This window comes from Neophocaena asiaeorientalis, unplaced genomic scaffold, assembly GCF_003031525.2.
Source record: "Neophocaena asiaeorientalis asiaeorientalis breed wild unplaced genomic scaffold, Neophocaena_asiaeorientalis_V1.1 scaffold226, whole genome shotgun sequence".
Lineage (NCBI taxonomy): Eukaryota > Metazoa > Chordata > Mammalia > Artiodactyla > Phocoenidae > Neophocaena > Neophocaena asiaeorientalis.
In genome coordinates this window covers 6,177,146-6,202,916 of record NW_020173037.1, presented here as the reverse complement: position 1 = coordinate 6,202,916, position 25,771 = coordinate 6,177,146, and the positions used below count along the sequence as shown (strand labels likewise).

General features: G+C 40.2%; 1 protein-coding gene across 1 annotated transcript in view; it reads left to right on the top strand.

The window, feature by feature from the left end:
* TOX (thymocyte selection associated high mobility group box) overlaps nt 1–25,771 on the top strand; it is a 184,973-nt gene that overhangs the window by 148,313 nt on the left and 10,889 nt on the right. Inside the window, exons 5-6 of the mRNA XM_024742660.1 lie at nt 2,521–2,751; nt 15,123–15,203. Coding sequence (XP_024598428.1) covers nt 2,521–2,751; nt 15,123–15,203 — 312 coding nt within the window. The remainder of the gene's footprint in view (nt 1–2,520; nt 2,752–15,122; nt 15,204–25,771) is intronic.

Sequence of the window (25,771 nt, the reverse complement as noted above, 5' to 3'; positions counted from 1 at the left end):
TTTATCAGCGTGGTCCTTGGCGACCTTATTGAAAGCTAAGCAATGGGGAGGTACAGTGAGCTGCCGAAGCTGCCTGCAGCCAACACAACCACGTGGAGGGGTTTGGCTGTGAAGAGAAGGAAGATGGCTCTGTGTAGCCTTGGGGCAAAGAGAAAGTTGGCTTGTTTGTTGCGTGTCTGAAGTAGTTAAAGGGCAGTTGGAGGAGTAGAGTTGAGGGTGACTGAGCCTAGACTCACTCATTTAATCAGTATAGAGCTAAAGCCTGGACATGAGGGTGTTATTTAAGTTTCCCAGGTGATTCTAACATTCAGCCATTGAGAATGACCATTCTAGGTCATATTCGCCTACATGTTTAGTTTAGAGCCGTTACACCAGTCTGCCCAGTATCAACTCAGCCCAGTCCCAGCATCCTTGTCCTTTGGCAGATTTACCTGAGGGCCAGTCATTTGACAGGATCACCTCAAACCCATCCTGGGGAAGTTATCTTCTCGTGTTAATCTATGTTAGCTTGTCAGCTCAGTTCAGAGCATCCTGTCCCCATGGGGTTGTTCATTCTGCTTCAGTAGACAGTTTCAAAATGATAATCTTTTAAATAACTTTCTCACTAAAGCCAAAGCCAAAGAATTCACTTAGTTTTTTTCCTGTCTCTGTTCGGTTCCCAAGGCATATCTTTTAAACCAAGACCATATGGCATCACAAATTAGTGTTAAGGTCATTTCTTTCCATTCATTCAGTAAAAAGTTACTACCATGTCATAATTAACATCTGAATATCATTTTAAAGTTTTAAACATATTTTTATATATATATCATCTCAGTAATCACAAAATGGCACTGCAGCTGGTTTGTAGTAGAGGAAATGGAGGCCCAGAGAAATTATGTAACTTGCCAGGATTTCACAGCTGAAAATAGTAAAGGAGGACATGAGTGTGGATCCTCTGATGTCACATCCACTGGCCTCTCAGGAGATCATGCTTCATCTCCAATGGTGGCAGTTACTTTACACATATTACTCTACCTGGCAATTCATCTGAATAAGATACATATTACATTGTTTGCCAAGAAGAAAAAAGCAACAACCGTCATAATAAGAGAAGGTGAGGGTGCAGAACCTCCCTGATAATGGTGACTTCCTCAGGAGACAGTGTACGGGGGCCTTCGTGCTGGTGGGAGAGGCGTGTGGAAAGACGGTTCCTTCCGAGACAACAGTACTCGATACTCATGTAGATTCATATACTTTTAGAACTAGAAAGAAATCGTAGCCCAAATCTCTCATTCTATAGAGGTGGATAAAATGACATCGCATATAATCAGTATCAAAGTTCAAATGCAGACGTCTTAAATATCAATACATTGTGGGGGTTTTTTCCCACTTGCATAATAACAATTCAGATTATCCAAATATTCATACTCAAGGAAAAATGGGAGAAAATGGAATCTATCCTGAAACTGAATATTAAAGCTGTTCTAGAAATGTCTAGATCTGAGGATCTAGTTTACAGAGGTGCACTCTCCAATATGGTAGCGACTAGCCGCATGTATCTATTTCAATTTAAGGCAATTAAAATTATATAAAATTTAAAATTTTGTTTCTTATTCCTGCTAGCTGCATTTCACATACTCATTAGTTACATGTAACTAGTGGCTACCATATTGAATAGTGCAGATTTTAGAACTTTACCCCCACTGCAGAAACTTCTGTTGGACATCGCTGATCTAGGGTCTAGATTATGCCATTCTCCACGCCAGCAGCATTCCGTAGACCTAAGTGCAACACCAAAAGCCATTCAACTTTATTCATTGGACGTGTTGCCCACTGTTGTTTAAAAATCATAAGGAGGGGGCTTCCCTGGTGGCGCAGTGCTTGAGAGTCCGCCTGCCGATGCGGGGGACACGGGTTCGTGCCCCGGTCCGGGAAGATCCCACATGCCGCGGAGCGGCTGGGCCCGTGAGCCATGGCCGCTGGGCCTGCGCGTCCGGAGCCTGTGCTCCGCAACGGGAGAGGCCACAACAGTGAGAGGCCCGCGTACCACAAAAAAAAAAAAAAAAAAAAAAAAATCATAAGTAGGAGGAAGAGGATAAAGCCCCCAGAAGCAAACAGGTTCGATTGCTCGTCCAGTACGGTTACCACACGAGGAATCTGCTGCTGTCAGTCACGATGCTGCTCCTCATTCAGCTTCCTGAGTGAGAACAAGAAAACGTTGGGTGAGTTAAGGTATAATATCTAACCGTACAGTAGTAGTATAAAGAGAATCAATAATATTATTTTAAAGTTATGCAAACTAGGCTGGAAAAGGATGAATATGAAAATTACATGAAATAAGTTTTACTTGAAAATTACATGAAATAAGTTTTACTTGAAAAAACAGTAACACCAACAAAACCAAGTGTCCCTTAGAAACGTCTGTGTTTGCGTGATGTGCATGGGTGAGTATATCTATGTAAGTCTCAAGGGAGAGCAATATGCTTTGCCCTCAAATTTTCTTAGTTCTTCTATAATTCAGATGGTGTTTTATTTCAGGTCAATGGTGGAGAGAAGCGACCTGCCTCTGACATGGGGAAAAAACCAAAAACCCCCAAAAAGAAGAAGAAGAAGGACCCTAATGAGCCCCAGAAGCCTGTGTCTGCTTATGCGTTATTCTTTCGTGATACTCAGGCTGCCATCAAGGGCCAAAATCCAAATGCTACCTTTGGTGAAGTCTCTAAAATTGTGGCTTCAATGTGGGATGGTTTAGGCGAAGAGCAAAAACAGGTAAGAAAAGATGAGAAAGGAAGTGAATCAACATGATTTGAGAAAGTGTACGCATTCTAAAGGAATGGCTTCTAGGGATGTTGGGTGAATCTTCAGATACTAGGACTGAGGCTGAGAATGTACCCCATCAGAACCAGACTTCAGGGGACTTTGACATAATTTTATACTCCTCTATTGCTCTGTTATAAGTAACATGTTAGTTCCTTTGTTTCAAAGTTTATATAGCGTAGTTAACTTTTGGAAGGACTTTTATGCATCCCAGCCAGGATTACGTCATTCCTTAATGTTGCCAATGCGATCATAAAGACAGAAAAAAATACTAAAAGTATTTTGAGAACTGTCCACACCTCTCTTCAGCACTTACTATTTATTCTTTTGTCATCAAATCCCTCTTTGCTCTTTGCTAAATGAACCTCAAATTTAAGGGTTTCTACCCTTATCCATTCCCTAAAGACCATCCGAGTATGTTATTCAATCCCACTTGTACTATATTTCTAGGTTGTATTAAATGGGCCCAGATGCCTGGTTATTTTCTTCTTCTCTTGTGGATTGCCGTGGTGTGATTCAGGACCACACTGCTGGCGGTGGAGGGCCGTGAGACACTTTGTATCTCAGCCATAGGGCGAGTAGCCCAGAATGTCTTAAGGAGGGTGGGAACTGTGGAGAGAAAGAGTTCAGTATGCAGACGTAGCCCACTTCAACAAAGAAGCAATATTGATCCCAGATTCCTAAACCAGGGACCAGATTGCCATTGTCACCATCTAGAATTTCATGGTCACGAAGGAAAAATTAGACAAGCATTATCATTAAAGTTCAGTTACTGAAACGATTAAGTAGTTGAAGCTTTAGCTGCTGCAGAATACTTTACGGCATTAATGACAGGTTAGTCTCATTGGATTCTTGACAGAGACTCTTTACCTCTCCCCACCAGGTCCAGGGAAGTATGTAAGAAACAGAACATCTCAAGCCTATGTACATCTATAAGAACTATATATTGTATTATCCGTCAACCTCTATAATGTATATCATGTTTTATACTTTGAAGAACACTTTTACATGATTTATCTCATTTGTTCTGCTCAATACTCGTAGATACTTTTTTTTTTTGGTGTACATTGGACATTTATTACAACTAATTGGCGATGTGATAAGACAGTGCTCACGTGGCCTGGACATTGGTCACAGTCACAACAAAGCTGAATCCAGCCCAGCAGATACAAATGAAAGTGTAAACTGTGAAGACATGTTTAGATATGTAGAAGTACATATAAAAGTGACATTGAAACAACTGTATATCCTTAAAAAATATAGAGCCCACTAATGTCGTTTTACCCCATTCAACTCACACGTTCATATGGGAGGTGGTATCTGTCTTATACTTATGACTTCCAATATCTAGGCAGTGCCATAGAGGGACGGAAGCTGCCCCAAAGTTTGCTGCACTTCTAAGTGGAGGGAAGCAATAGGGACTTCCAATAACTAGGCAGTGCCATAGAAGGGATGGAAGCTGCCCCAAAGTTTGCTCCACTTCTAAGTGGAGGGAAGCAATAGGGGAGTAAAATACATTTGGCTGTAACAAGTACCCTGGAAGGAATATTCATGCTTTAAACAATGACTTATGCAACACTTTGTGAAGAGAGTAAAACATTTTCCGTAAGATGCTGTTATTAAGGATCCCAGGTAAGTCAACATTTCCATTTTATTTGGGGAGGCATCAAAAACAATCCAACTAAGTGACTAAATGATTATGACAACGAGAAACTTATCTCAGGAGTTGAATGTTCCTTGGCCTTAAAAATAACATGCTTACTATTATGAAACAGCTGATCTCTGATCCTCCTCCCAGGTCTGGAATGCCTAAGAAATAATTTTTAGTGTAAAACAGCATCATCCCATTAGCCTTTTGTGTATTCCCTTTGTTTTAAGGTGTTTAGTTTCTAATAAGGGTCTTTGGTATGCATTTGTTTTTTTTCTAAAGTTTCAACACAGAGTGAAATTTTCATTCACTTGATATGTGACATGTCAATTCCCTTTATTCGCATATATACTGAAAAGCACTAGTCTTTGGTTTCGTAAAACCAGGCTTCACATAATTTAACCTTTTTGCCAAAGACAGTAATTAATAAGTGTATATTGCCTGATTGTCATATTCATAGATACACATAATCAAGGTAATGATAATAATCTATTCAAGAGAAACAGACCTATAAACTTTAAAATAGCCAGAAAAAGTACCTTTCTTTTCCTGCATTCATTCTAATTCATATTTAAGTCCCTTGTTATCACTTGATTAACCAAAGTTCCCTTTAAAAAAAAATTGTGTAGGCCTGAATGAAGCAGCTTAGCAGAACAGTGATACTGACAAGATGTCATCTTACACCCTTAGCTAACATGGACATGAAGGCAGTGACCATCTACAGTGTGTGAAATGCCACAAGAAGTCATCAACAGGGGAGGGGAGTTCATGTCAGTCCAGTTTCTTCGAGAACACTAGGTGGGGTTTCAGATTCCTCCTGCTAAGGTGCTTTAAGGACATTTTTCTTGGATGTTTCCAGAACTTCTCCTCCCAAAAGAAACTCATCCAAAATAAAATAAGCCTTCTCAAAATTAAAGATGATGTCAAGTTCACACACACTGCCAAAATACTTGTCAAGTAATTCCACATAATGATGAATTATTTCCAGGGTAATTAGTTCATTGCCCTGATCCCCAATAGCACAGCAAAAATACAGACTGGCATGTCTCGGGAGCTGCTCTTTCACCTGCTGAGCCCACAGCAGGGGTCTTCCTTCCTCACAGATACTTTTATCTGAAGTTTGCAGACTATGAAATGGGGCCAGATGGTTAAATGCAGTCACTTATTCATTCAACAAATATTTGTTGCATGTTTACTGTGTGCCCCGGGCACTGTTCTAGACACTGGGAGTAGAGCAGAGAATAAGACAGAGTCCCATTCTGTTGATTGATTTGTCTAAAATTCCACACTGTGACTAGAACTTATCACTAGAACTTATCATTCAACTTAACAGTTTTTTTCTCACCAATTCATGGAACCAATTATAGTTGTGATGGTAAAACCAGTTGCTAAGGAAACACAGAGCCCACTCCCCCGGTTCTCTCCAACCCCCCTTTACTGTAAGCCAAAGCTGTCCTTTATGATCTGAAGTCGCTACACATTTTCTTATGTCCTTTGCAAGATTGCCAGCCCCAGGGAAGGGCTTCACAGGAAAGCACAGGCCTACCATGTGGAGCTCTGCTACAAGAGTCGTCTCTGAGGCTGGAAAACACACCACAGAAACGTTCTCCTTGCATTCGATTAAAATACTCATCTCACAATTAAGAGGGTGGTTGACATTGTATTTTATGATTCCACTGAAAACCTGAAATAGTTGTTTGAGGATTTCAGAGCTGGTTTCTATCCTAACTCAGATCAGTTTGCTCTCACACTCCCAAGGCTGAGGTGTGGTTCCCCCCTGATGCTGGACACTCATGCTGGAATTGTAGAGGGACTCATTCCTCCACTCACTACAGCTTCATGGATTGAGAAACTGAGGGCACATCCACCAGGAATCCCAACCGCATCCCTGTCCCTGCTCCACCCATGATCCAAGCACCAAGACACACCTCTCTCTCTGCTTTGACAACCCCTATGTGTAGTCTTGGATAGGGACAAGGCCTCAATACTGTAAGCTCTTTCGAGTATACTTGTGATGACAAAACATTTTCCTCATTCTCTTTTATTTCCAATTTGATAACCTGTAATGAGTCTGTCTTTGGGCTCTCTCTCTCTCTCTCTCTCCTCTTTTTTTAAACACTTTGGCTGTACCTGGTATGTAGGATCTTAGTTCCCCGACCAGGGATCGAACCCACCCCCTGTGTGGTGGAAGCGTGAAGTCTTAACCACTGGACCGCCAGGGAAGTCGCTGGGTTTCACCAGGAATCCCAACCGCATCCCTGTCCCTGCTCCACCCATGATCCAAGCACCAAGACACACCTCTCTCTCTGCTTTGACAACCCCTATGTGTAGTCTTGGATAGGGACAAGGCCTCAATACTGTAAGCTCTTTCGAGTATACTTGTGATGACAAAACATTTTCCTCATTCTCTTTTATTTCCAATTTGATAACCTGTAATGAGTCTGTCTTTGGGCTCTCTCTCTCTCTCTCTCTCCTCTTTTTTTAAACACTTTGGCTGTACCTGGTATGTAGGATCTTAGTTCCCCGACCAGGGATCGAACCCACCCCCTGTGTGGTGGAAGCGTGAAGTCTTAACCACTGGACCGCCAGGGAAGTCGCTGGGTTCTCTCTTAATGGAAATAATTGGGGGTTTTTTCAAGAATTTGTTTTATAAGTAAAGGATGAAATTATATAATAGCTGACCCTATTTAACTCATTGGGTATTATAAAGCAATTTCATAATCAAAATGCAGTTGTTTTAAAAAGTTATGCTAAGATTGCTTAGGAAAATATACTAATAGAAATAACTATCTTTGTCTCTTCTAGAAAAGTTAATATTTTAACATTTGAGCACCATTTTCAAAACAAGGTATTGGGAGCAGTCTGAGTCACTCGAAAATGGTTTGTCCCCATGCCTTATGTTCCTTTGACTTGACAGGGGTTCAGCATAGCTTATCCTTTTCTCTTAAAAGATGATCTTGCTTAATAAAGAGAGTGAAACTGCAGAGTATGCCAAAAAGGATGGTTTATGACACAGGGTGCAAGTCGATCCCAGGGACAAGCAGAGAGAGGGTCCAATGAATGAAATCAGACGCCACGCTTACAAAAGGGAGCATATTGCATCTGACGGGGCTGCTGGGACACCACGTGGCAGCCCCCGTGTAACAGTTTGCAGGAATGGCCAGAGAAGCGTGCATGCCCGCCTAGGACGCACGTTTGGGCATCAAGAGAATGTCAGCAAAGTATCCTAAAGTGTTAGCATGATGTGTTACCACCTGTTCTTCCCCTTTATGTTGACTCATTGTGCCAACATAATATAATATCTCTATTTCAAGCTTAAATTAATTGTATTTTACTCTCATTTAATATTCAAATTGGGGAGCACATGCTATGTATTTTGAAAGGAATGTTGCTGAAGCCGATTAGAGGCAGACCATTAAACTTCAAATTTTAGGACAAATGTGCATGTTTCAGAACAGCCCCACGTGATGCTGTTGGCATCGTGTAGGCAGCTGGTTCAAGTAGAAGGCTAGGATTTCATGCACCACGATTGTTCAAACATCCCGTTGTCATAACAGCCCCCAATTATGAACAGCTACAAATGTAAACACGAACTGGAGAAAATGGACAAAATTATTGATGACTTATTAGGGGCTCAGAAAATTACAATACTTAAGGAAAAACAGCTATTAGTGAGATTACAATCGAATGTTTACTTGCCAGCCAGAGGGAACAGGACTAATAGGGCTGCTGTGTGTCTGTGTCACATGCTTCCTCATTGTGGAGTTCAGGCGGGGCTAACAAGCCATGCAGATGGGCAGATCTTTATTTTCAGAAGCCATGATAAGGGAGAACCTATATGTCCTTTGGTTCCTATGAAGAATCTCTCAAAGAAGAAAAATCAGAAGGAAGCTGAAAGAAGTGCTAAAAGTCCTCCAGGAACACAAAACCTCCCATATGAATCATTCCTACCAAAGCCACTGAACAAACTTCACATGTCAGAGATCTCTCCGTTTTAATACTTTGGAAGATGGTGCTGAATCTGGAATGGGAGCAGGATTGTGTTTGGGATTCCAACTGGAGGTTTTAAATGCTAATGAATCCTAAGACAGTGGACAGCCCGGTTCAGAGCCGTACTAAGTTGTTTTAAAAAGGCACGAGATGGAGAGAGGGAAGTAAAACATAAGCGTGACTGTGATGTTGGTCTTTGCTACTTATCTTTCACTGACTGGAACCTACAGAGAAAGAAAAATAATAACATAACAAGATCACGCCCTTTGTATTAGACTCCTTGGAGTTTCGACCCTCAGCATCTTTCTTTATGAAGGTCCAGTTAGATTTCCTGTCTCTCCCCGTTATTTCTGAATTCTGCGACTCTGGTCATCCAAGTCTGGGATCTGAGTTCCCAGTTAACAGAGAGCAAATCAAACCCCACTAAATTAAGGAGTCCGTCCAGCTTTGAAGCAGAAGAGATTGGTCCAAAAAGCTGTAAAGTGTTCTTGGGTCCTTTTTAGCCATGGAAAGTCAGCTCTTAAGTGGGAAAGGAAAGTCACCTTAAATCAGAACCAGATGTAAATTACTAAGTGAACCTTAAGTTCCTAATTGGAGACACAGTTGGGCTGTAATACATTTAGCAAATTACAAACAAAATGTTCTTGTTTACATTACATTAAATGGCTTTAGAGCTTCAGCCAAAGAGCTGAATAAACATGCTGTTAGGCTAAAAATGGAGTGGAAGGCTGGTTCAGAGTTTGGTGTGTTCAGGAGAAACCACAGCCCACGGTGCCCAGAGAGCCTATTTTTGTAAATGCTAGCCCTGTTGTGGGAGCAGAGAGTGGATTTACCTCGAGATCCAGAGCCTGATGAGCAGATATCACTTGCAGGGAAACTGTTTGAATATTGTAACATCTGCCTTCTTTCAGGATGCATAATTCATATCCAAGGATATTAGCCGTAGCAGTTCAGCTCAATAGCAACACCTCATTATTTTATCCCTCAGTATTTATTCCTATGTTTGACGCCTTATGAAATTACTGTTAATGTGTTTATATAAGGGCAGATCTGACACAAGTGGGAAGAATGTAATTTCCTGCTCATTCTTTCCTGCTGCTGTGTCCTCTTCCCCTGGTAGAAGTGGCAAGTGTAAATAGTTAATTTGCTTCAATTATGAGCCTGTCCTGCTAAATTAGAAGCAGCAGGGATATGAAGAGCCAGAATTATACTTATAAGGCAGCTGACAAATCCTCTGAGCCCACGGAATCAAATCATTTACTCCTCACTGGTGCTCAAACACCCACTACAGATACGCTGCCGGGGTTTTTTCCCCCGCCCCGTATCTTATGATAAAATGTGGATTTTATGTCAACAGCACTTCAGGTTAACTAAAATCCTATTGCACTGTCACATTCACACATGTGTTTATCTTGGCCAGTTCCTTATAAACACTATGCATTTTCACCAATTTTTTTAAACTAGGAGTAAAGGATATATAAAATAATTGTTCATTTAAAAACTGTAGAATGTAAGAAAAGTTTATATTTGTAAAAACTTAAAACAGCAGTTAGAAATATTACATGCAATGGTGAGCATATTTCACCTCTAAAACACAGGTAAGTATAAATACATATAATCATTGGTACATAAATGGGATTATGGCATGCCTTCACGGGTATAAATACACGTAGAAATATTCCACGCTCATACACAGAGCGAGCAGACATTCCACTTGAAAGGTTCCATGACATCAGCAAGGAGAGAACTTGAATATAATACTCAAGTCTGCTGTGCTTTATGTATATTATTGGCAAACATGTTTGGGGTGGGCGGGTTGTCTGTCTGTATATCAAATCTTCTACTTCTATTGATGCCCACTCTAATTCAGAAGATGCAATTCGGTATTTTACCATGCACACCCATGCCCATGCTGACTCATGGAAGGAGAAACCTGAGACTAGGGATTATACACTGGATCACAGGTATTTCCTGAGCACCTACTATGCACCAAGCTCTGCCCTGCCTGCTGGGGCTTCTGCTGTGGATAAAAAGATGACAGGCCCTGCAGTTGGGGGTCTAAGAGAGGCATCAAGGGGAGATCTCATGCAGCCAGGAGGAGCCATTGCATGAACAAAGATGCAAAGATGGATCTTAGATACCAGATCAATGTGATTATACATATATGTATAATATGTATATGTGGGGGGGGTTGTCTGCATTTCTTGTGTGCCTGACACAAAAAAAGCACATGTTAGAGGCATATTCTTAATGCCTGTTTTTGGTTCTGTAGCTTCAGTTCCTCACACCATGAAGGCACATAATAGATACTCGATGCATTGTTAAGCATAATCAAACGACATCATACTCGCCCCGGTCATCCTCATTTAATGAATCTACAGATATGTTTTGCAGCCATTTGTTCAGATGGGGAGCTTGCTTCTCTCTGATCCCTACCATTCCAAAACCAGGTTACACCATTTTTGTGTAGACGATTTGTATGCATTTGATGGATCCCAAAAAGAATCGAGAGCAAGATTTTTGACACACTGTGTAATATTTTCAGTGCTCTGAATACTCATGTATAAAGTCCTCTGAGTTCTGCAATGCTTAAGAAAATGCTGAGCACGTTACACAAATGGAAATTTAACTGCATTTAAGGACTAAGTTCTGTATAAAACACAGAGGCACTTGCTGTCACTATCCTAAATAATAACAGCATTCAGAGACGCTGCAGACATTAATTTCTCCAGTACCGTGTATGACAGGGAATTGTGATTGAATTAGTATTTCTTATATAACTGTATTTCTAAGCATTTTCTATAAATATGAACTTATACTGGGGGGGAAAAACTGCATTTGAAGTTAACGAAAAAGAAAAGCGCCTTCTAGTTTTATAGTGTTTGGATAAAATCCAGGATTGGAAGAATTATGTTTTTTCTTATTATTACTGTAAAGAGTTGAAATCAACTACAACTAGAGATTAACTCAGGGCCAGAGCCGAAAAGAGGGAAGGAAGAAGGAACTAAATGGTGTTTATAAGATTTTACTTTTTTGTATAAGTTAGACAGATTGTTTGGGGAGGGAGCAGAAAGTGGAAAAAGCAAAATGGCAGGTTGTATTAGAATTTTTTCTGTTTGTGTGCATCGTAGTCACTGATACTGAACTGCTGATTTTAATTAGAGATTATTAGCCTATAAGACATATATATTACACATGCTGGAACGTAGAGCATTTAAAAAATGATTCACAGAATCACTAGATGACATGAACAGAATTTGGATTCTCTAGAATTGGTATTTGATGTATGTTTTAGTTTAGCCATTATATATGTTTTAGTTTAACCACTGAGATGCGATCCTTAGATAGGATATGGTAGCTTTCTTAGAATAACAAACCACAGCAAATAACTAAGTTAGGACAGGATGAATTCAAAAGTGTTTGGATGAGCTGGGGAAAATGATGAATGATGTATTATGATTTTTAAATCCTCATCTGGCCAACTTTGCACTTTATTTCAAACAGCTGTAGACCATTTGGAAGCCATTTTGTAGTTCAACTGAGTACTAATATTTACTGTGTGAATCACATTTCTTTAAAATATTTGTCTTTCCCTGAGAGAGAGAGAGAGACCATTTCTTTCCCAGACTTAACTTTGATATAAATCAGACCTATCCTCCTAGATTAGAAGGTTTGATCATTTCAGTGGGCTGTTCATTGCCAAACGCAGTCAGCGTCATCTCTGGTTTCAGCAAGCAGAAGACTTTCTCCATCCATAAATAGAGCTTTGAAACGTTTTTGAGGATCTTTTTACTGATGATTTTTAAATATCTGTTCTCAAGTAGAAATTTAAGTATGTGGGATTCTTACATGTTTTTTATCATTCACGCGTACATTTGAGGCCTTTCTTCAGACATTTCCATCAAATATAGAATTCAGAAAGCATCCTTGTGCGATTTTAGAAGGTAGCATCATAGAGACATACAGGGTGAATAATATTTGAGCCATTAGCTAGTTCTCAAAGGTGGAAGTTCAAAATTACTATCGGGGAGACCACCTCAGATGTTAATTCTGATCTAGGGTACCGCCCCCTTTAAACACAATTACAGAAATATACCTCCTGAAATTACCACCCTTTGCATCCTCCCTCTGAACACCTGCGTCTATTCAGGAAAGAGCGGACCCATCAATCCGTGTAGTGTGACGTGATGAGTTTACCCTTTTCTAAAGCGGTATTTAGGCGCTTGTACGATGATCTCACATAGCCAATCATGAGTAGCCAATAGGGAGCCATTTGGAGGAAACAGGGCACTCTGAATGCTGGTCAGGTATCCCGTAACAACATCGATCTCCCAGTGAAACCAGGGGGCACACATTCAGCCTAAAACACATTGAGTTGCCACCTTTCTCCCATGGTTATTAATCAACAAATTTCAGGGAAGTTAACACCTTGTGGGACGTTAACCCCTGGGGGCCCCACCATAGTGACACTGTTGCTTGTTTCAGTAGAAACCAAATGCAAGAAAGAGGATAGATGTTACAATCTGTCCATCTGGCAACACTATCTTATCTGTGCCACTTAGAAAATGATGCTTAGGGCAATGCTATGGACCCAAGTGTGTAATATTTGCCTTTGGAAGCTAAATGAACCCTAGTTAGCTGCCCAGGGGGTCACTTAGAGTAGCATATGAATAAAAAACATGGTAGAAATGCTTCTAGTATACAAAAGCATACTACCATCAAAGATATTTTTGCTAAATATTTGCTTCAAAGTCCTGAATAGGATTTCTGTCTGTGTGGGAGAAGAACCCTCTCCACACAGTTTTAAGGTATTAAAAGTAAATGTAAACATTTTCAGTGTAAGGTCATTAATTATAAATTATGTCTTGGAGAAGAGATTGGAGGGAGAAAGAACTACAAACAGAAATCTGTCTTTGGAGAAAGAAATAAATCAGTAGAAAGCAGGAGGGCTCTGTGTTTCTGATTGTGGCTGTGACCAAAGCATGCAATACACACGAATCGTGCTGTTCAGAGACGTTTGCTGTAATCCAGCGTTTATTTGTTTTCATGTTTGAATGTCTAAAACAGGGTTTGAATTTTATTTCCAATAATTAGCTCCGTAAATTAAGAGTTCTCTTGTAATTGAACCAAAGGATTAATTTGGCTTTTTACTAAGAAGTTTCTTTAGTTCCGTATATTGTAAAGATGACACAATGACTGTGTGACACTGTTGCACAAGTTCTTAGTCGCCTTCTTATGATCGCCTTTAATATAGCAAAATGCCGAATGTAAACGACTAGGCTGAAGGGCTCCCTAAATTAGCACTTTCATTTCACAGCGTCCTTTATAATTCTGCTGACAAGGTTACTCATTTGTTTACCTTAAATAAAATGTTGTGCTTTAATTAAAATATTCATAAGTAAGTAATATTTCTCACACCTTGAATTTCACAGCTGGGGACTGGGCTCAGCAAACCACCTTCCACATGAGAAACCATAAACTGACCTCTGCTGCCGACTGTGGCAGATACTTGGTCTTTAGACATAATTTATATTTAACTATTTTGACTAATTCCAAAGCCACTTTTCACACGGAGCTGTGTCTAGTTTTGAGCTCAGCATTACAAAATGCTAGCCGAGCAAGCCTCATTCCCTGCTGTAAAATTCAAGATGTGGGAAATTTAAACTAGTCCTATCGATGAAAATACATCCAATGGTGAAAAATATTTTATTCTTTAGGGGTGATTTCAAAAGATTGACAAGAACAGACTCTAAAGCCTTGAAAGAATGAGCTTAATGGTAGCAGACAACCGTGTGTATTCACTTTGCTAATCTTTCGTTTTTGACTCTAATGACTTTTTTTCTGTTTCACTTAGCAATGTGACCTTTAGCCTACCTCCAAGTCATTTTTTGGTACTTTTGCTCACTTTAGGATGATTTTACTTGTATTTGCAAAATGATCCCCTGTGAAAAATGAAAAGCTTCTGTAAACTGAAAATCAATTCTGAACATTTTTACCTCTTCACACTGAGGCTTCCACACACTCATGCCATCCAGTGTTTTTGTTGGAAAGGGCATGACCACTCGGCCACTCAGGGTCCCCAGCCCACTCCCAAATGTGACTTTGACTGCCACTGCCAACTCCTGAGTCTTTGAAAATAGAGCTTCAAGACACAAAATTTTAAAATAGCGATGAACCTGCGAACTCCATAACTGTTTCTTTGATTAACATGTTGAACATAATTGATCATCTTTTAATTCTGTCCCTGTTTTTATATTTAGCAAGGAGAATATATATCGGGATTTGAATGCACTGTAGAATTCTCTGCCCATTATGTAAATATGAATGACTTCTTTTTTCACATGTAGTTTCTTTCCCCGGCAACCTCCATCAATAGTATCTTTCTAAGCCAACTACCTCCACTGTCAAAGTACCCCAGATAAATCGGTACATATGCTTTATGGAAAATGGAAAATTTTACTATAGTTAATCTTTTTCTTATCTAATCTCTTGCCATACTTCTTAAAAACTTGTTTCAGTAAGAAAACACGATCTTCGGGGAGATGTATGTTATTGTATTATGTGTGTGTGTGTGTGTGTGTGTGTGTGTGTGCGAACACACAGTTATCATTCTGCGCTGTACTTCTCTGGAAACAAAAGCAGATGCGCTTTCTAATTCCTAATTTCAGACTCTCTGTTGTTACAGGTCTATAAAAAGAAAACAGAGGCTGCGAAGAAGGAGTACCTGAAGCAACTAGCAGCATACAGAGCCAGCCTGGTATCCAAGGTAACATGCAACCATGTGGTATTGGGATGGATTGTGGCCATCTCATTGCAGACTCTGATGGTCATGTGAAAGCATAAAAGATTACTGTAGCATTTCTGCACAGTCTCCTTTGCTGAAAAAGAAAAAGTAAATCCTAAACAAAGCTATATGTTATGAAAGTATTTGTTCATACCTAGAGGACCAGAACAACATCCCCTGGTGTCGTTCCATCCATCCTTTTGTGTACTGTTGCCCACCTGTGGATTACTGATTTTGTGGGTTAGTCACAGTGCATTCTTAATCCCTAACCAACTTTCTGTTTCACCATGTTCCACGCTTGAATTGCCCTCCACCCTGACCCCATCCCATTGGTCTTTGCTGAGGAGATGCCAACTGTCTTTAATCCTAGCCTCATTACAACATCATCAGAATGTAAGCCTACCAGAACAAACGAACAAATGAAGAAAATGCATCATTTCATTTGAAAATGAAAGCACCACTAAAATAGTGTATGCTTTAGAATATCTCAAATACGAGCCCTTGCTGGTATAAAGACTCAAGAGTTAACTCTGTTTGGTGTTGGATTATTAAAGCTGTATCTCCTTTTATAGATTTCTCAGGCAGGTAACCTCAGAGACAGGGCTGAAGCTGTGAGGACTGGACACTGTGGCATCTTAAGTCCAGATGTGGCTGGTACCCATCTCAGTGCGGGTGGGGCTCTGGACTTCATTCCATTCACCCATGAAAAATACTTTCTGTTTTATCCACAAATATCCATTCCCCTTCCAACAGCTCTAAAGTAATTATATCATTTAGTTTTTCTTGGGGAAAACATATACTGAATATATGATACAGAGAAGAAAAAGGAGCACAAAATACAAATGCATAAGAAATTTCGGTACACCGTTGGTCTAATGCAACTTTGCATTCCACTTCTAAGGTATGACATTGTGGGAAAACTTAATATTTATTATTTAACCTTAGAATTCCTAGCTCATCTGTACTACCTCACTATGGATCTCACACTTTCTCATTTTTCTAACTCCTTTTGAAGCTGTTTACATTTTCTGCTGATACCGTCACACATTTCTGTATATTTATAGAATTCACAGCATGTATGTAAAATTATAGCAAAAAAACAAGGTGCAAAATATTAGATCCATCCAACAATTGGGTTGTACAGTTACTTGGTATTATTCAGATTAATATGCCCAAGATGTAAGGGGGCATATGAATTCTTCTTATTTCATCCAAGATAAGTTTCTTCTGGAGCGTTTTAAATAGAAGTTTTAGTCAGAACATTTTACATATGAGAAAATCAATACATGAAGTGTCAATCCCAATACAAAGCACTCTGGTTAATGTTATGCAGATTGCCAGAATGCTGTAATACTGACTAAGCTTTACTTTCAAAACAAGTGTCCTCAGATTTGCTCTTAGCTGCAACTTTTCTTACTATTCATTCTCAGAGTTGCAACCCTCAGTATACGGCAATTTGTATAAATGCTGCGAATTGCCATTTCTACATTTTAAAAAACCCAGCACTTTTCTTTAGAGCTTACTCTGACGTTTTTCTTCTCTTTGGCAGCAGGAATTTTGCTGGAGCTGTTGAATGTCTATTTATGTACAACTATCTATTGTATGTATACAAAATGCAGAATAGTTATAAACACCCTCTACAGGTTAGAAAAATGGCCTTCTGATGTTGTATGTGAATGGGATATTTGCAGTTTAACCTTGCAGACACGTGCAGAAAATTTACCAGCCTATCCGCTGATTGCACACAGAAACATACATAAAAATCCATTGCTTTTCCATTTAAAATTATCACAAGGAAAATAGCAGCCATTCATGTTTACACATATATTTTTCTGTTATACTTTTTTTAGTATGTTATAAATTATTTCCCTATTCTGAAAGATCTGAAGATCTAAAGGTGCAATCATAAAATGCTACATGGTAATAACAGTCACCAATCCAGGCAACCACAGTGTGACAGCCGAGCTCCATCTTCTCCGTTCACTCGTTCATGTGTTCATTTGGTGAATTTCCCTGGGCACGTGGTCTGTGCCGAGCGCTGGGCCAGGCTCGGAGGACACAGTGGAGAACTGGCAGGTGCGTCCTCTGCACTTAAAGAACTTTCTCTTCAGTCCGGGGAGACCACTAGTGAAAACATAAGTTAATGAATGACCAAGATCTTTGTGAATTGAAGCCTTCTGGGAAATCAAGGAAGGCATCTGATAGGGTGGTCTGCTGACTCCTCTTTGAAGATATGACCCTGGAGCTGAGAGCAAGGGAAGACAGGAGCTTGCGGGACACAGGGAGCCTGGGACAGAGCCGACCAGGCAGTGCAGCAAATGCAGGCTCGGGGGACAAAAATACCTCCTTGGATGGAGAAATGGTCAGTGTGGCTGGAGCTGAGCGAACAGGGGAGTGTGGTCTGAGACTAAGCTGGGAAGATGGGCAGCGGCCAAGTCACGAAGGCCTTGCAGGACGGTGAAAGGAGCTGGGTTTCGTTTTCTGTACAAAGGGACGCCACTGAATGGGTTCCAGTAGGGGGATGGCGTGATCGGATTTATATTTTAAAAGATAACTTTATGTGAATGACTTCCCTCACTCCCCATACCTTACCCCTCAAAGTAGGCTTGATTGTCAACATTTCACTGAAGAGGAAAAGTATCACATAGGCAAGAAGTGCCCAAGCCCTGTGTTGACCTCCCGCTCCCTCAGTCCTTGTGCTGGGCCATGTTGTCCCCAGGTCCTGACAGGGCGCTCGACCTGCTTCCCTAACCCCCTGCCCCAGAAGTCAGGATGGAGCATCGATCTTCTCTGTTCTAGGCCCACTTAAGGTGGTTTATTTACAATATTGTGTTAGTTTCAGGTGTGTAGCAAAGTGATTCAGTTGTATATATTTTTCAGATTACTTTCTATTATAGGTTATTACAAGATAGTAAATGTAGTTCCCTGTTCTACATAGTAAATCCTTGTTGCTTATCTATTTTATGTATAGTAGTTTGTATCTGTTATTCCCATACTCCTAATTTATCCCCCCGGCCCCCACTTTCTTTCCCCTTTCCCCAAAGTTTGTTTTCTATGTCTGTGAGTCTGTTTCTGTTTTGTATATATTAGATTCATTTTATTATTTTTAGATTCCACTTACAAGTGATATCATATAGTATTTGTCTTTCTCTAACTGATTTCTTCTTAAACCAGTCATCTGTTGATGGGCATTTGGGTTGTTTCCATGTCTTGGCTTTTGTAAACAGTGCTGCTATGAACATTGGGGTGCGTTGTATCTTTTTTAGTTAGAGTTTTCATCTTTTCCGGATATATGCCCAGGAGTGGGATTGCTGGATTGTATGGTAGCTCTATTTTTAGTTTTTTAAGGAACTTCCCTATTGTTTACCATGGTGGCTGCACCGATTTACATTCCCACCAACAGTGTAGGAAGGTTCCCTTTTCTTCACACCTTCTCTAGCATTTGTTATTTGTAGACTTTTTGATGATGGCCATTCTGACCCATGTGAGGTGATACCTCACTGCAGTTTTGATTTGCGTTTCTCTAATAATTAGCCATGGTGAGCATCTTTTCATGTGCCTCTTGGCCCTCTGTATGTCTTCTTTGGAGAAATGTCTATTTAGGTCTTCCGCCCATTTTTTGACTGGATTGTGTGGTTTTTTGATATTGCGTTGTATGAGCTGCTTGTGTATTTTGGAGATTAACCCCTTGTTGGTTTCATCATTGGCAAATATTTTCTCCCATTCCACAGTCTGTCTTTTCGTTTTGTTGATGGATTCCTAAGGTCACTTTTGTCAGTGAAATACCGTATTAGCCAAAGCTCTGTGTCCAGTTCCCTAGGTTCTCGCTGGCAATTTTGATTTACTCCTCCAGAGCTACGTATTTTGGTACCAACTTTCTATGCAATGTCTTTCATCCAACAAGGCCTTGTATCCCTGGGCCAACAGCTCTTGCCCTCTCTGATGTGTAACCACGTTAAGGCGGCTACTTCTCACTGCTTCCACTCCAGGCCCTAGTCTGCATCCCAGCCAGAGCTGCACAACACCTTTTCCACATCAGGCACAGGGCTTGGTGCTGAGAGCCCAAAGGTGGGCACAACAGATCAGAGGGTTTTGTGATACTTGAGAGGTTTGAAACTGTACTCTAAAGTTAACTGCTTCTCACTACTCTAAAATTAGCTGTTTCTTACAGAACATAAACAAAAAATCGAGGCAGCCAGTGAATACTGGTCCACCCGAGAGACTGAGTCATAGGATTAACAGTGCTCCTCTCCTTTCAGTTACATTTTAGCTTAAATGAATTATACACCATCTAACCCGGCATATTAATTAACATGACTCTGGACCCGAATAAAATTGAAGTCGTAGTGGAATATTCTAACCTTCGTACTTGAAAATGACAATACAGACACACTCTCAGCTGGACACCCAAGTTTTTTCAGTAACAACGCAAATAGACATGGCACCTTGCTATCGAGTAGCTTCTATGTGTCCCACGCTGTGCTCGGCATTTTACATATATTTCTACTCATCATCACGATAACCCTGCGAAGTGAGATTTAGCCCCATTTTCTAGACAGTCCCTAGGCAGAGAGACTAAGTGACTTGGAGAGTCTAAGAGACGAAGGAGAGGCTGGTGGTAGCAGAGGGAGAGCTCACACTCGCTCTCCGGTTCCAAAGCTTGTAGGCTTTTCTCTACCCTGGGTGACTGTCAATTTTTATATCTTTAGAACTGCGGCCTCTTATTATCCTCAGTAAAATTCTGTGCCAACTCTTACATGTTAGACAGCCAAGAGTAAAGGTGTTCTCGTTTAAATGAGGCTGGGGATGAGGATAGAAGGCTGCCCCCTCCCTTCCACCCATTGCCCACCACCAGAGGCCGGCCCGAGACCCTCAGAGGACGCTGGGGCCTGCGGAATGTTTAGGAAGCCCTGTTCTGTGCCTTGCTGTCCAGCTGTGCACGTGCTTTACCCAGTCACGTGGAGCCAGTGACAGACCCACCCAGGGTTAGATCTGCTCGGTGACAGACCCGCCCAGCACAGCCCCTCTGCCGTGGAAACACACACGCAGTGAAGGACACAGGAAAGGGAGCACACTGGCAGCTGCAAGCACAGCCCGGGTAACACCTGGAAAAACTAACCTGTTCAGTTTTAGACTCTACGATTTAAAGAGGGAAGTTGGGGAGATTGCAGAGGAAAGAGTCATAAAGCAACTGAAAAGGGAGGGCGGGAGATAGTAGCAGAGAAGAGTGGATTTGGCATTACTAAGTCTGAGAAACACATATGTGGGCATGTTCACCCCATGATGGGTGTCAGGCATGGGCAGTGGTTCCTTGTGCTCTGCTTTCTCTGAATCCAGAACAAGAATGGAAACACCATGTTACCCTAGAGGAATTTAATCTGAACAGGGAGCATTAACCAAACTCTTGGATTATTTAGGCAAACCGTTTCTTTCCATTGAGAAATTTAAAAGCAGGAAGCAAAGGTTTATAAATAAGGTTTGGAGAAGATCTTGAAGGCGTCTTCAGCACCTGTGCTTCCCCAGGCACCAAGGGAAGCATAAAAACCTCTAACGCACCACCAGTGTCACACAAAACGAGTCCTCAGGGGGCAGAAACATCCCCAGGCACTCAGGGCAGCTCCATCTGGGTTCAAATTCCAGGTTTCTCACTTCCTAACTACTTGCTTTTATGCATGTTATTCAACTATTTAAAGTCTCAATTTTCTAATGTGTTAAACAGAGAAGATAATAGGAGCTACATCATTAGGTTTCCATTAAAATAAAATAGGAAACTATATATAAACTGCATGATTCAGGATCTTGAACACAGGAAAGCACTTAATACCGGCAATTATTATTACTATCAATTTTATGTTTAACGTTATTGATAGGTGCGCAAAGAACTAGGAAAGTTTTGTATATGATTCGCGATATAGCTGGACCATATTTTCAATGTCTGCAAGGCCGCTTTGATGTAAAGAAAATTTTAAAGTGGCATTAAAATAAGAAAAATTTGCTTCATACATATTTTCTCTTATAAAGATAAAAAATGATCTAGAGGGGCTTCCCTGGTGGCGCAGTGGTTGAGAGTCCGCCTGCCGATGCAGGGGACATGGGTTCGTGCCCCTGTCCGGGAGGATCCCACATGCTGCAGAGCGGCTGGGCCTGTGAGCCATGGCCGCTGAGCCTGCACGTCCGGAGCCTGTGCTCCACAATGAGAGAGGCCACAACAGTGAGAGGCCCATGTACTGTGCAAAAAAAAAAAAAAAAATGATCTAGACATTTAAAACAATCACCTACACGGGTTCCTTAATTGAAATGTCTTTATGAGCCTTTAGCTGAGGGAGCCTACGAATAGTCTGAAGGTCAAGAATATATTCCATTGTGGAGCCTACGGTTTCTGGGCTGCAGTGGTTTTACCTGCTATTTCAGGTCATTTTGGGTTGGACTGTTAAGTAAAGCTTAAGGAAATACAGTTTTTCCATAGACTCAGGAATTCCTGGACATGAGCCTAAATTACGTTGAAAGCAACGTATAACTTTAAAGCAACTGGAACTAGCTTTATCTTATCGCATAGACCAGAATTTATATTCCCAAAATGAGTGTTGCATTCAAAGGACTCACCTTGGGTGGCTACACACTTACTTTATGATCGCCCCAGAGTTCAGAAGACTTTCGGCAGGTCCTCTTTTAGAACCGCACTCCGCAAAAGTTTATGAGCCCCCTTAGCAAATAACATTGTCGCATGGTTTTCACACCTCATTCTTTTCCCCAAACATCACCCATATACATCCAACAGACTTGGCTTCAAGTGACTATTAGCTGTTCCCAAAAATCAAATTCACCACCAAAAGACAAAGAGTTGTCTGAGGATATGTAAAGCGATGTCCCACAGGCGCTGAAGCAAATCCTGTACGGAAGTTCCCAAATATTCCAAGTAAAAGCAGCATTATTGAAATAAGCGTACAGCTGCTCAGAAGTGCCAGCCTGGAAAGAGACAGTGTTTGGATGAATATGTTCTGGTATGTTCAGTATAAGTAATCAGATTCATGACTTTAAGGTCACACATCAAATACGAGATTTTGTCTGTACCTTGAGCTGGGGTGCCGAAACTTACAGAGGATGATGGAAGCTTTTTATAATGTACAGTATAGGACAGTGTTGAACTAAATTAAGTAAGTTCTCTGTTGCCATGACCGATAGTAAAGAAACACAATTCTCAGTTCAATTAAAGGATAGTAAATTTGAAACAAAAGAAATGATTTCTTTTTACAGGATGAAAGTAACTTATAGAATTCACGCCGTAGAGAGCTATTGAGACAAATACTTAGTCTGAATATGAAAATAGGATGGATCATTTTATGACTGTTAACATAAAATTTGCAGCTCTGTAAGCCCAGATCGTGATTTAAAGATAGTAAAATCTCATGCTTCAGGGTGTAAGCTAATCACCTGCAAGTACCAAGAAGAATTTTCCTTCCAAAAGTAACAATGCACAGTTGAGTAGGTACATACATTTTGTTTTTTAATTTCCAATGCATCAAGTATTGGTCAGCACTGGAAACAAGAATCAAATTAGATGGACTATTAATCTGATTTGGTTCAGTGCCTCCTATATTGTTATTTCCACTGAGCTTTATGTCTTGTGTTTATACTTTGCTGTTTTAAATAACAATTGCTTTGTCAATCTTTCATTTTTATAGTACTTATTATCCCAGAAAGGGAGCATTTATAGACTATTTATAGACTATTATCTATTAGACTAGTCTATCATTTATAGACTATTCTCTTATTATAGACTATAGACTATTATCTTCATTATACAAAGTAAATGGGATTGAAACTATCTTGGACAATCAACAACTTGATTAATAAGAAGTACCTTAATGTTTATAGAGTCGTACCCTTTGTGAAAGACTACTGAAAAGACCCAAAAGGTCTTCATTGTGCCCCCCACACACACATTCCATTTTGCTTATAGAAAACATCCTTTAGAATCAGGGGCCCAAAAGAAAACAGGAAATAGAGCTTATAAACCAATAGCAAATACACATTCATCCCATGAAAATGTCACATTCGAGGGTGGATTTTCAGTTGTGTATACACTGATAGGGTCATATTTGGCAGGTGACCGACACAAAGCACACACCACTAAATAAAAGTGGTTAATGCATTTGAGATTAGAAACAAATTTAAATGATTTAGACTGTATGAGAAAGTAATTCTGGTTTCTGAATGGAAGGTATAGAGATCTTCATATACAATGTAATTATTTGCAAAATAGTAGCCCTGCTTTCATAGTTTAATTGGAAGAAAATGACAGTGAGAGTATATTAAGCTTATGATTTCTTCATATTTCCATTTAATCATGACGCTTTGCTGTGAATTCATGACACTTTGCTATGGAAAACAAACTTGTTCTGCCTATCTTCCAAAACAATAAAATATCTCTGTAATTAATAGGTGGTCTGTTGTATTAGTCTGATTAAGAATTCATCAGAAGTGAAGCTAGAAGCAGTTTTTTTTCCCTTTCTAAATGAGTGAATCTCTACATAAAGATACAAATTCTCAAAATATGGATGAAACGCGGTAAGCTTCCCTGCTTCCTGCCATCCACCCAAGATCCAGTGGGGAACAAAGCACGTGGTACCTAACCAAAGGGCAAAGCTAAGGGTTATAATTTCTCATTTCTTCTGGAAGGTTGTGGTTCATGATAAGAGCAGAGAATGAAGATCAATCTGATATTCTGTGGGTTTTCAGAGATTTCAGATCTTTCCTTACCCCTTAGGAAGAGGAACAGAATGTCTTGTCAGGAATATCAGCTAGGGCAACAGTGACTGCTTGCGGTATTGTTCAAGAACAGTCATTCAGTCACTCAACAAACATGTTTGTCTTCTCTATACTTGGCACTGTGTCAGATGCATGGGACACAGAAGATTCCAGTCCCGACCTTTAAAAAATCCTTTCCTGGGAATTCCCTGGTGGTCCAGTGGTTAGGATTCGTGCTCTCACTGCCGGGGTCCAGGTTCAATCCCTGGTGGGGGAACTAAGATCCTGCAAGCTGCGCAGCCAGAAAAAAAAGAAAAAAAAAAAAATCTTTCCTGTTGGTGCAGGACATCATGGTGAAGAGAGAATGCAGGAAGAGAACACCCAGTGGAGTGCCTGCAATGTTTAGGCACGTAGCTAGATGTGTTATTATTTATCTTGTCATATTCAACGACTTTGAAAATATAGAGAAAACATGTAACTTCCCAAAAATTCTTTCTCTCTCTGTGTTAAAAATTGTTTCAAGTATTGTCTAAATCCTTGGTTTTGGAAATCTATTTAATTTCACTTCATTATAGTCCTTCTAGTGATTAAAAACTACTACTATTTCAAAATAGGTTTAACAGTACTGATCTCTACATGCTTTAGAATTGAGAAGACAAATGACAAACTAATGGCTGGATAGACAAAATGTTTTGTGTTTAGTTACTATGAGGAAGGAGTCTTCTCAAGGTTGGCAGTAAAGTACCTCAAGTAAGTTGCTGTCTGTTTCTGTATCTATCTGTCTATATCTCTATCTCTACATCTATCTGTCATCTAACTATACATCAGACCGCACGTTATTATTTAGAAAGTGGAATTCAGGAGAATTTGGTTCATGGTTTATTTTGAATTTGCCTTAATGTATCCATGCCTTAGCTCTTCCAGGCTATAGCTGAGAAGATACCGACGTCCTAATTCCTTCGGGAAGTGGTATCACTCTCCTTGGCCTAGAATATGAAATTCTCTATGCAGATAGTATTCCAGTAAACATGAAACAAAGGATAATTTTGGTTTTACACCTGGATGGATGTAATTTATATATGTATTTGGGGGCAATACAAGTTAGTTTATTTGAGGCAAGAAATATGACTATTTAAATTGAAATGTATGTTCTATTTGTCATTTTAAATATGCATGTGTAATTTATTAATTCTTCCTCTGAACCAGTGTTTTCCATTGAAGACTATTTCAGTGAAATGGCCCACTGAGGAAAGACTTCTGTGATGGTCCCTTGGAGATTCACAGCGTACATTAACACACTCAAGACTCTGACAAGTCCTGCAGGAGAGGCACCCTCTTAACCTGATGTGGCCCAGTGCTCTTCCCACACATATTTTGTCATGGAAACTTGTTTCTTAAGGACATTTATGTTTCCACAAACCCCCTCTAATACAACTTGGAAACTGTGTCGGTGGGGGGCAAAGTGGCAAAGTCCCTAGAGCTGCTTTGCCAGGACTGGCTTCTGGCCCATGAAGCCAGCCCAACTGCTTGCCAAGCGTGATTTCTAAGTGTAGCATAAGTATATCCCTTTAGGTTTGTTTAATTTAAATATGTTTTTAATTGCCTTGTTGGAATTCCTGGGACGATCGTATGATCATATCTGAACCTGTCATGCTGTGTTCCCATACACACATATGTGTTCATACAAGCCCAGGCTGCCTATCCACTGCTCTGTGTGTACCATATCACTAGATAATGATGCGATTATTGGCTACAGAAATACAAAGTGAAAACATTTTACAACTCCATAGATTTTATAGTTT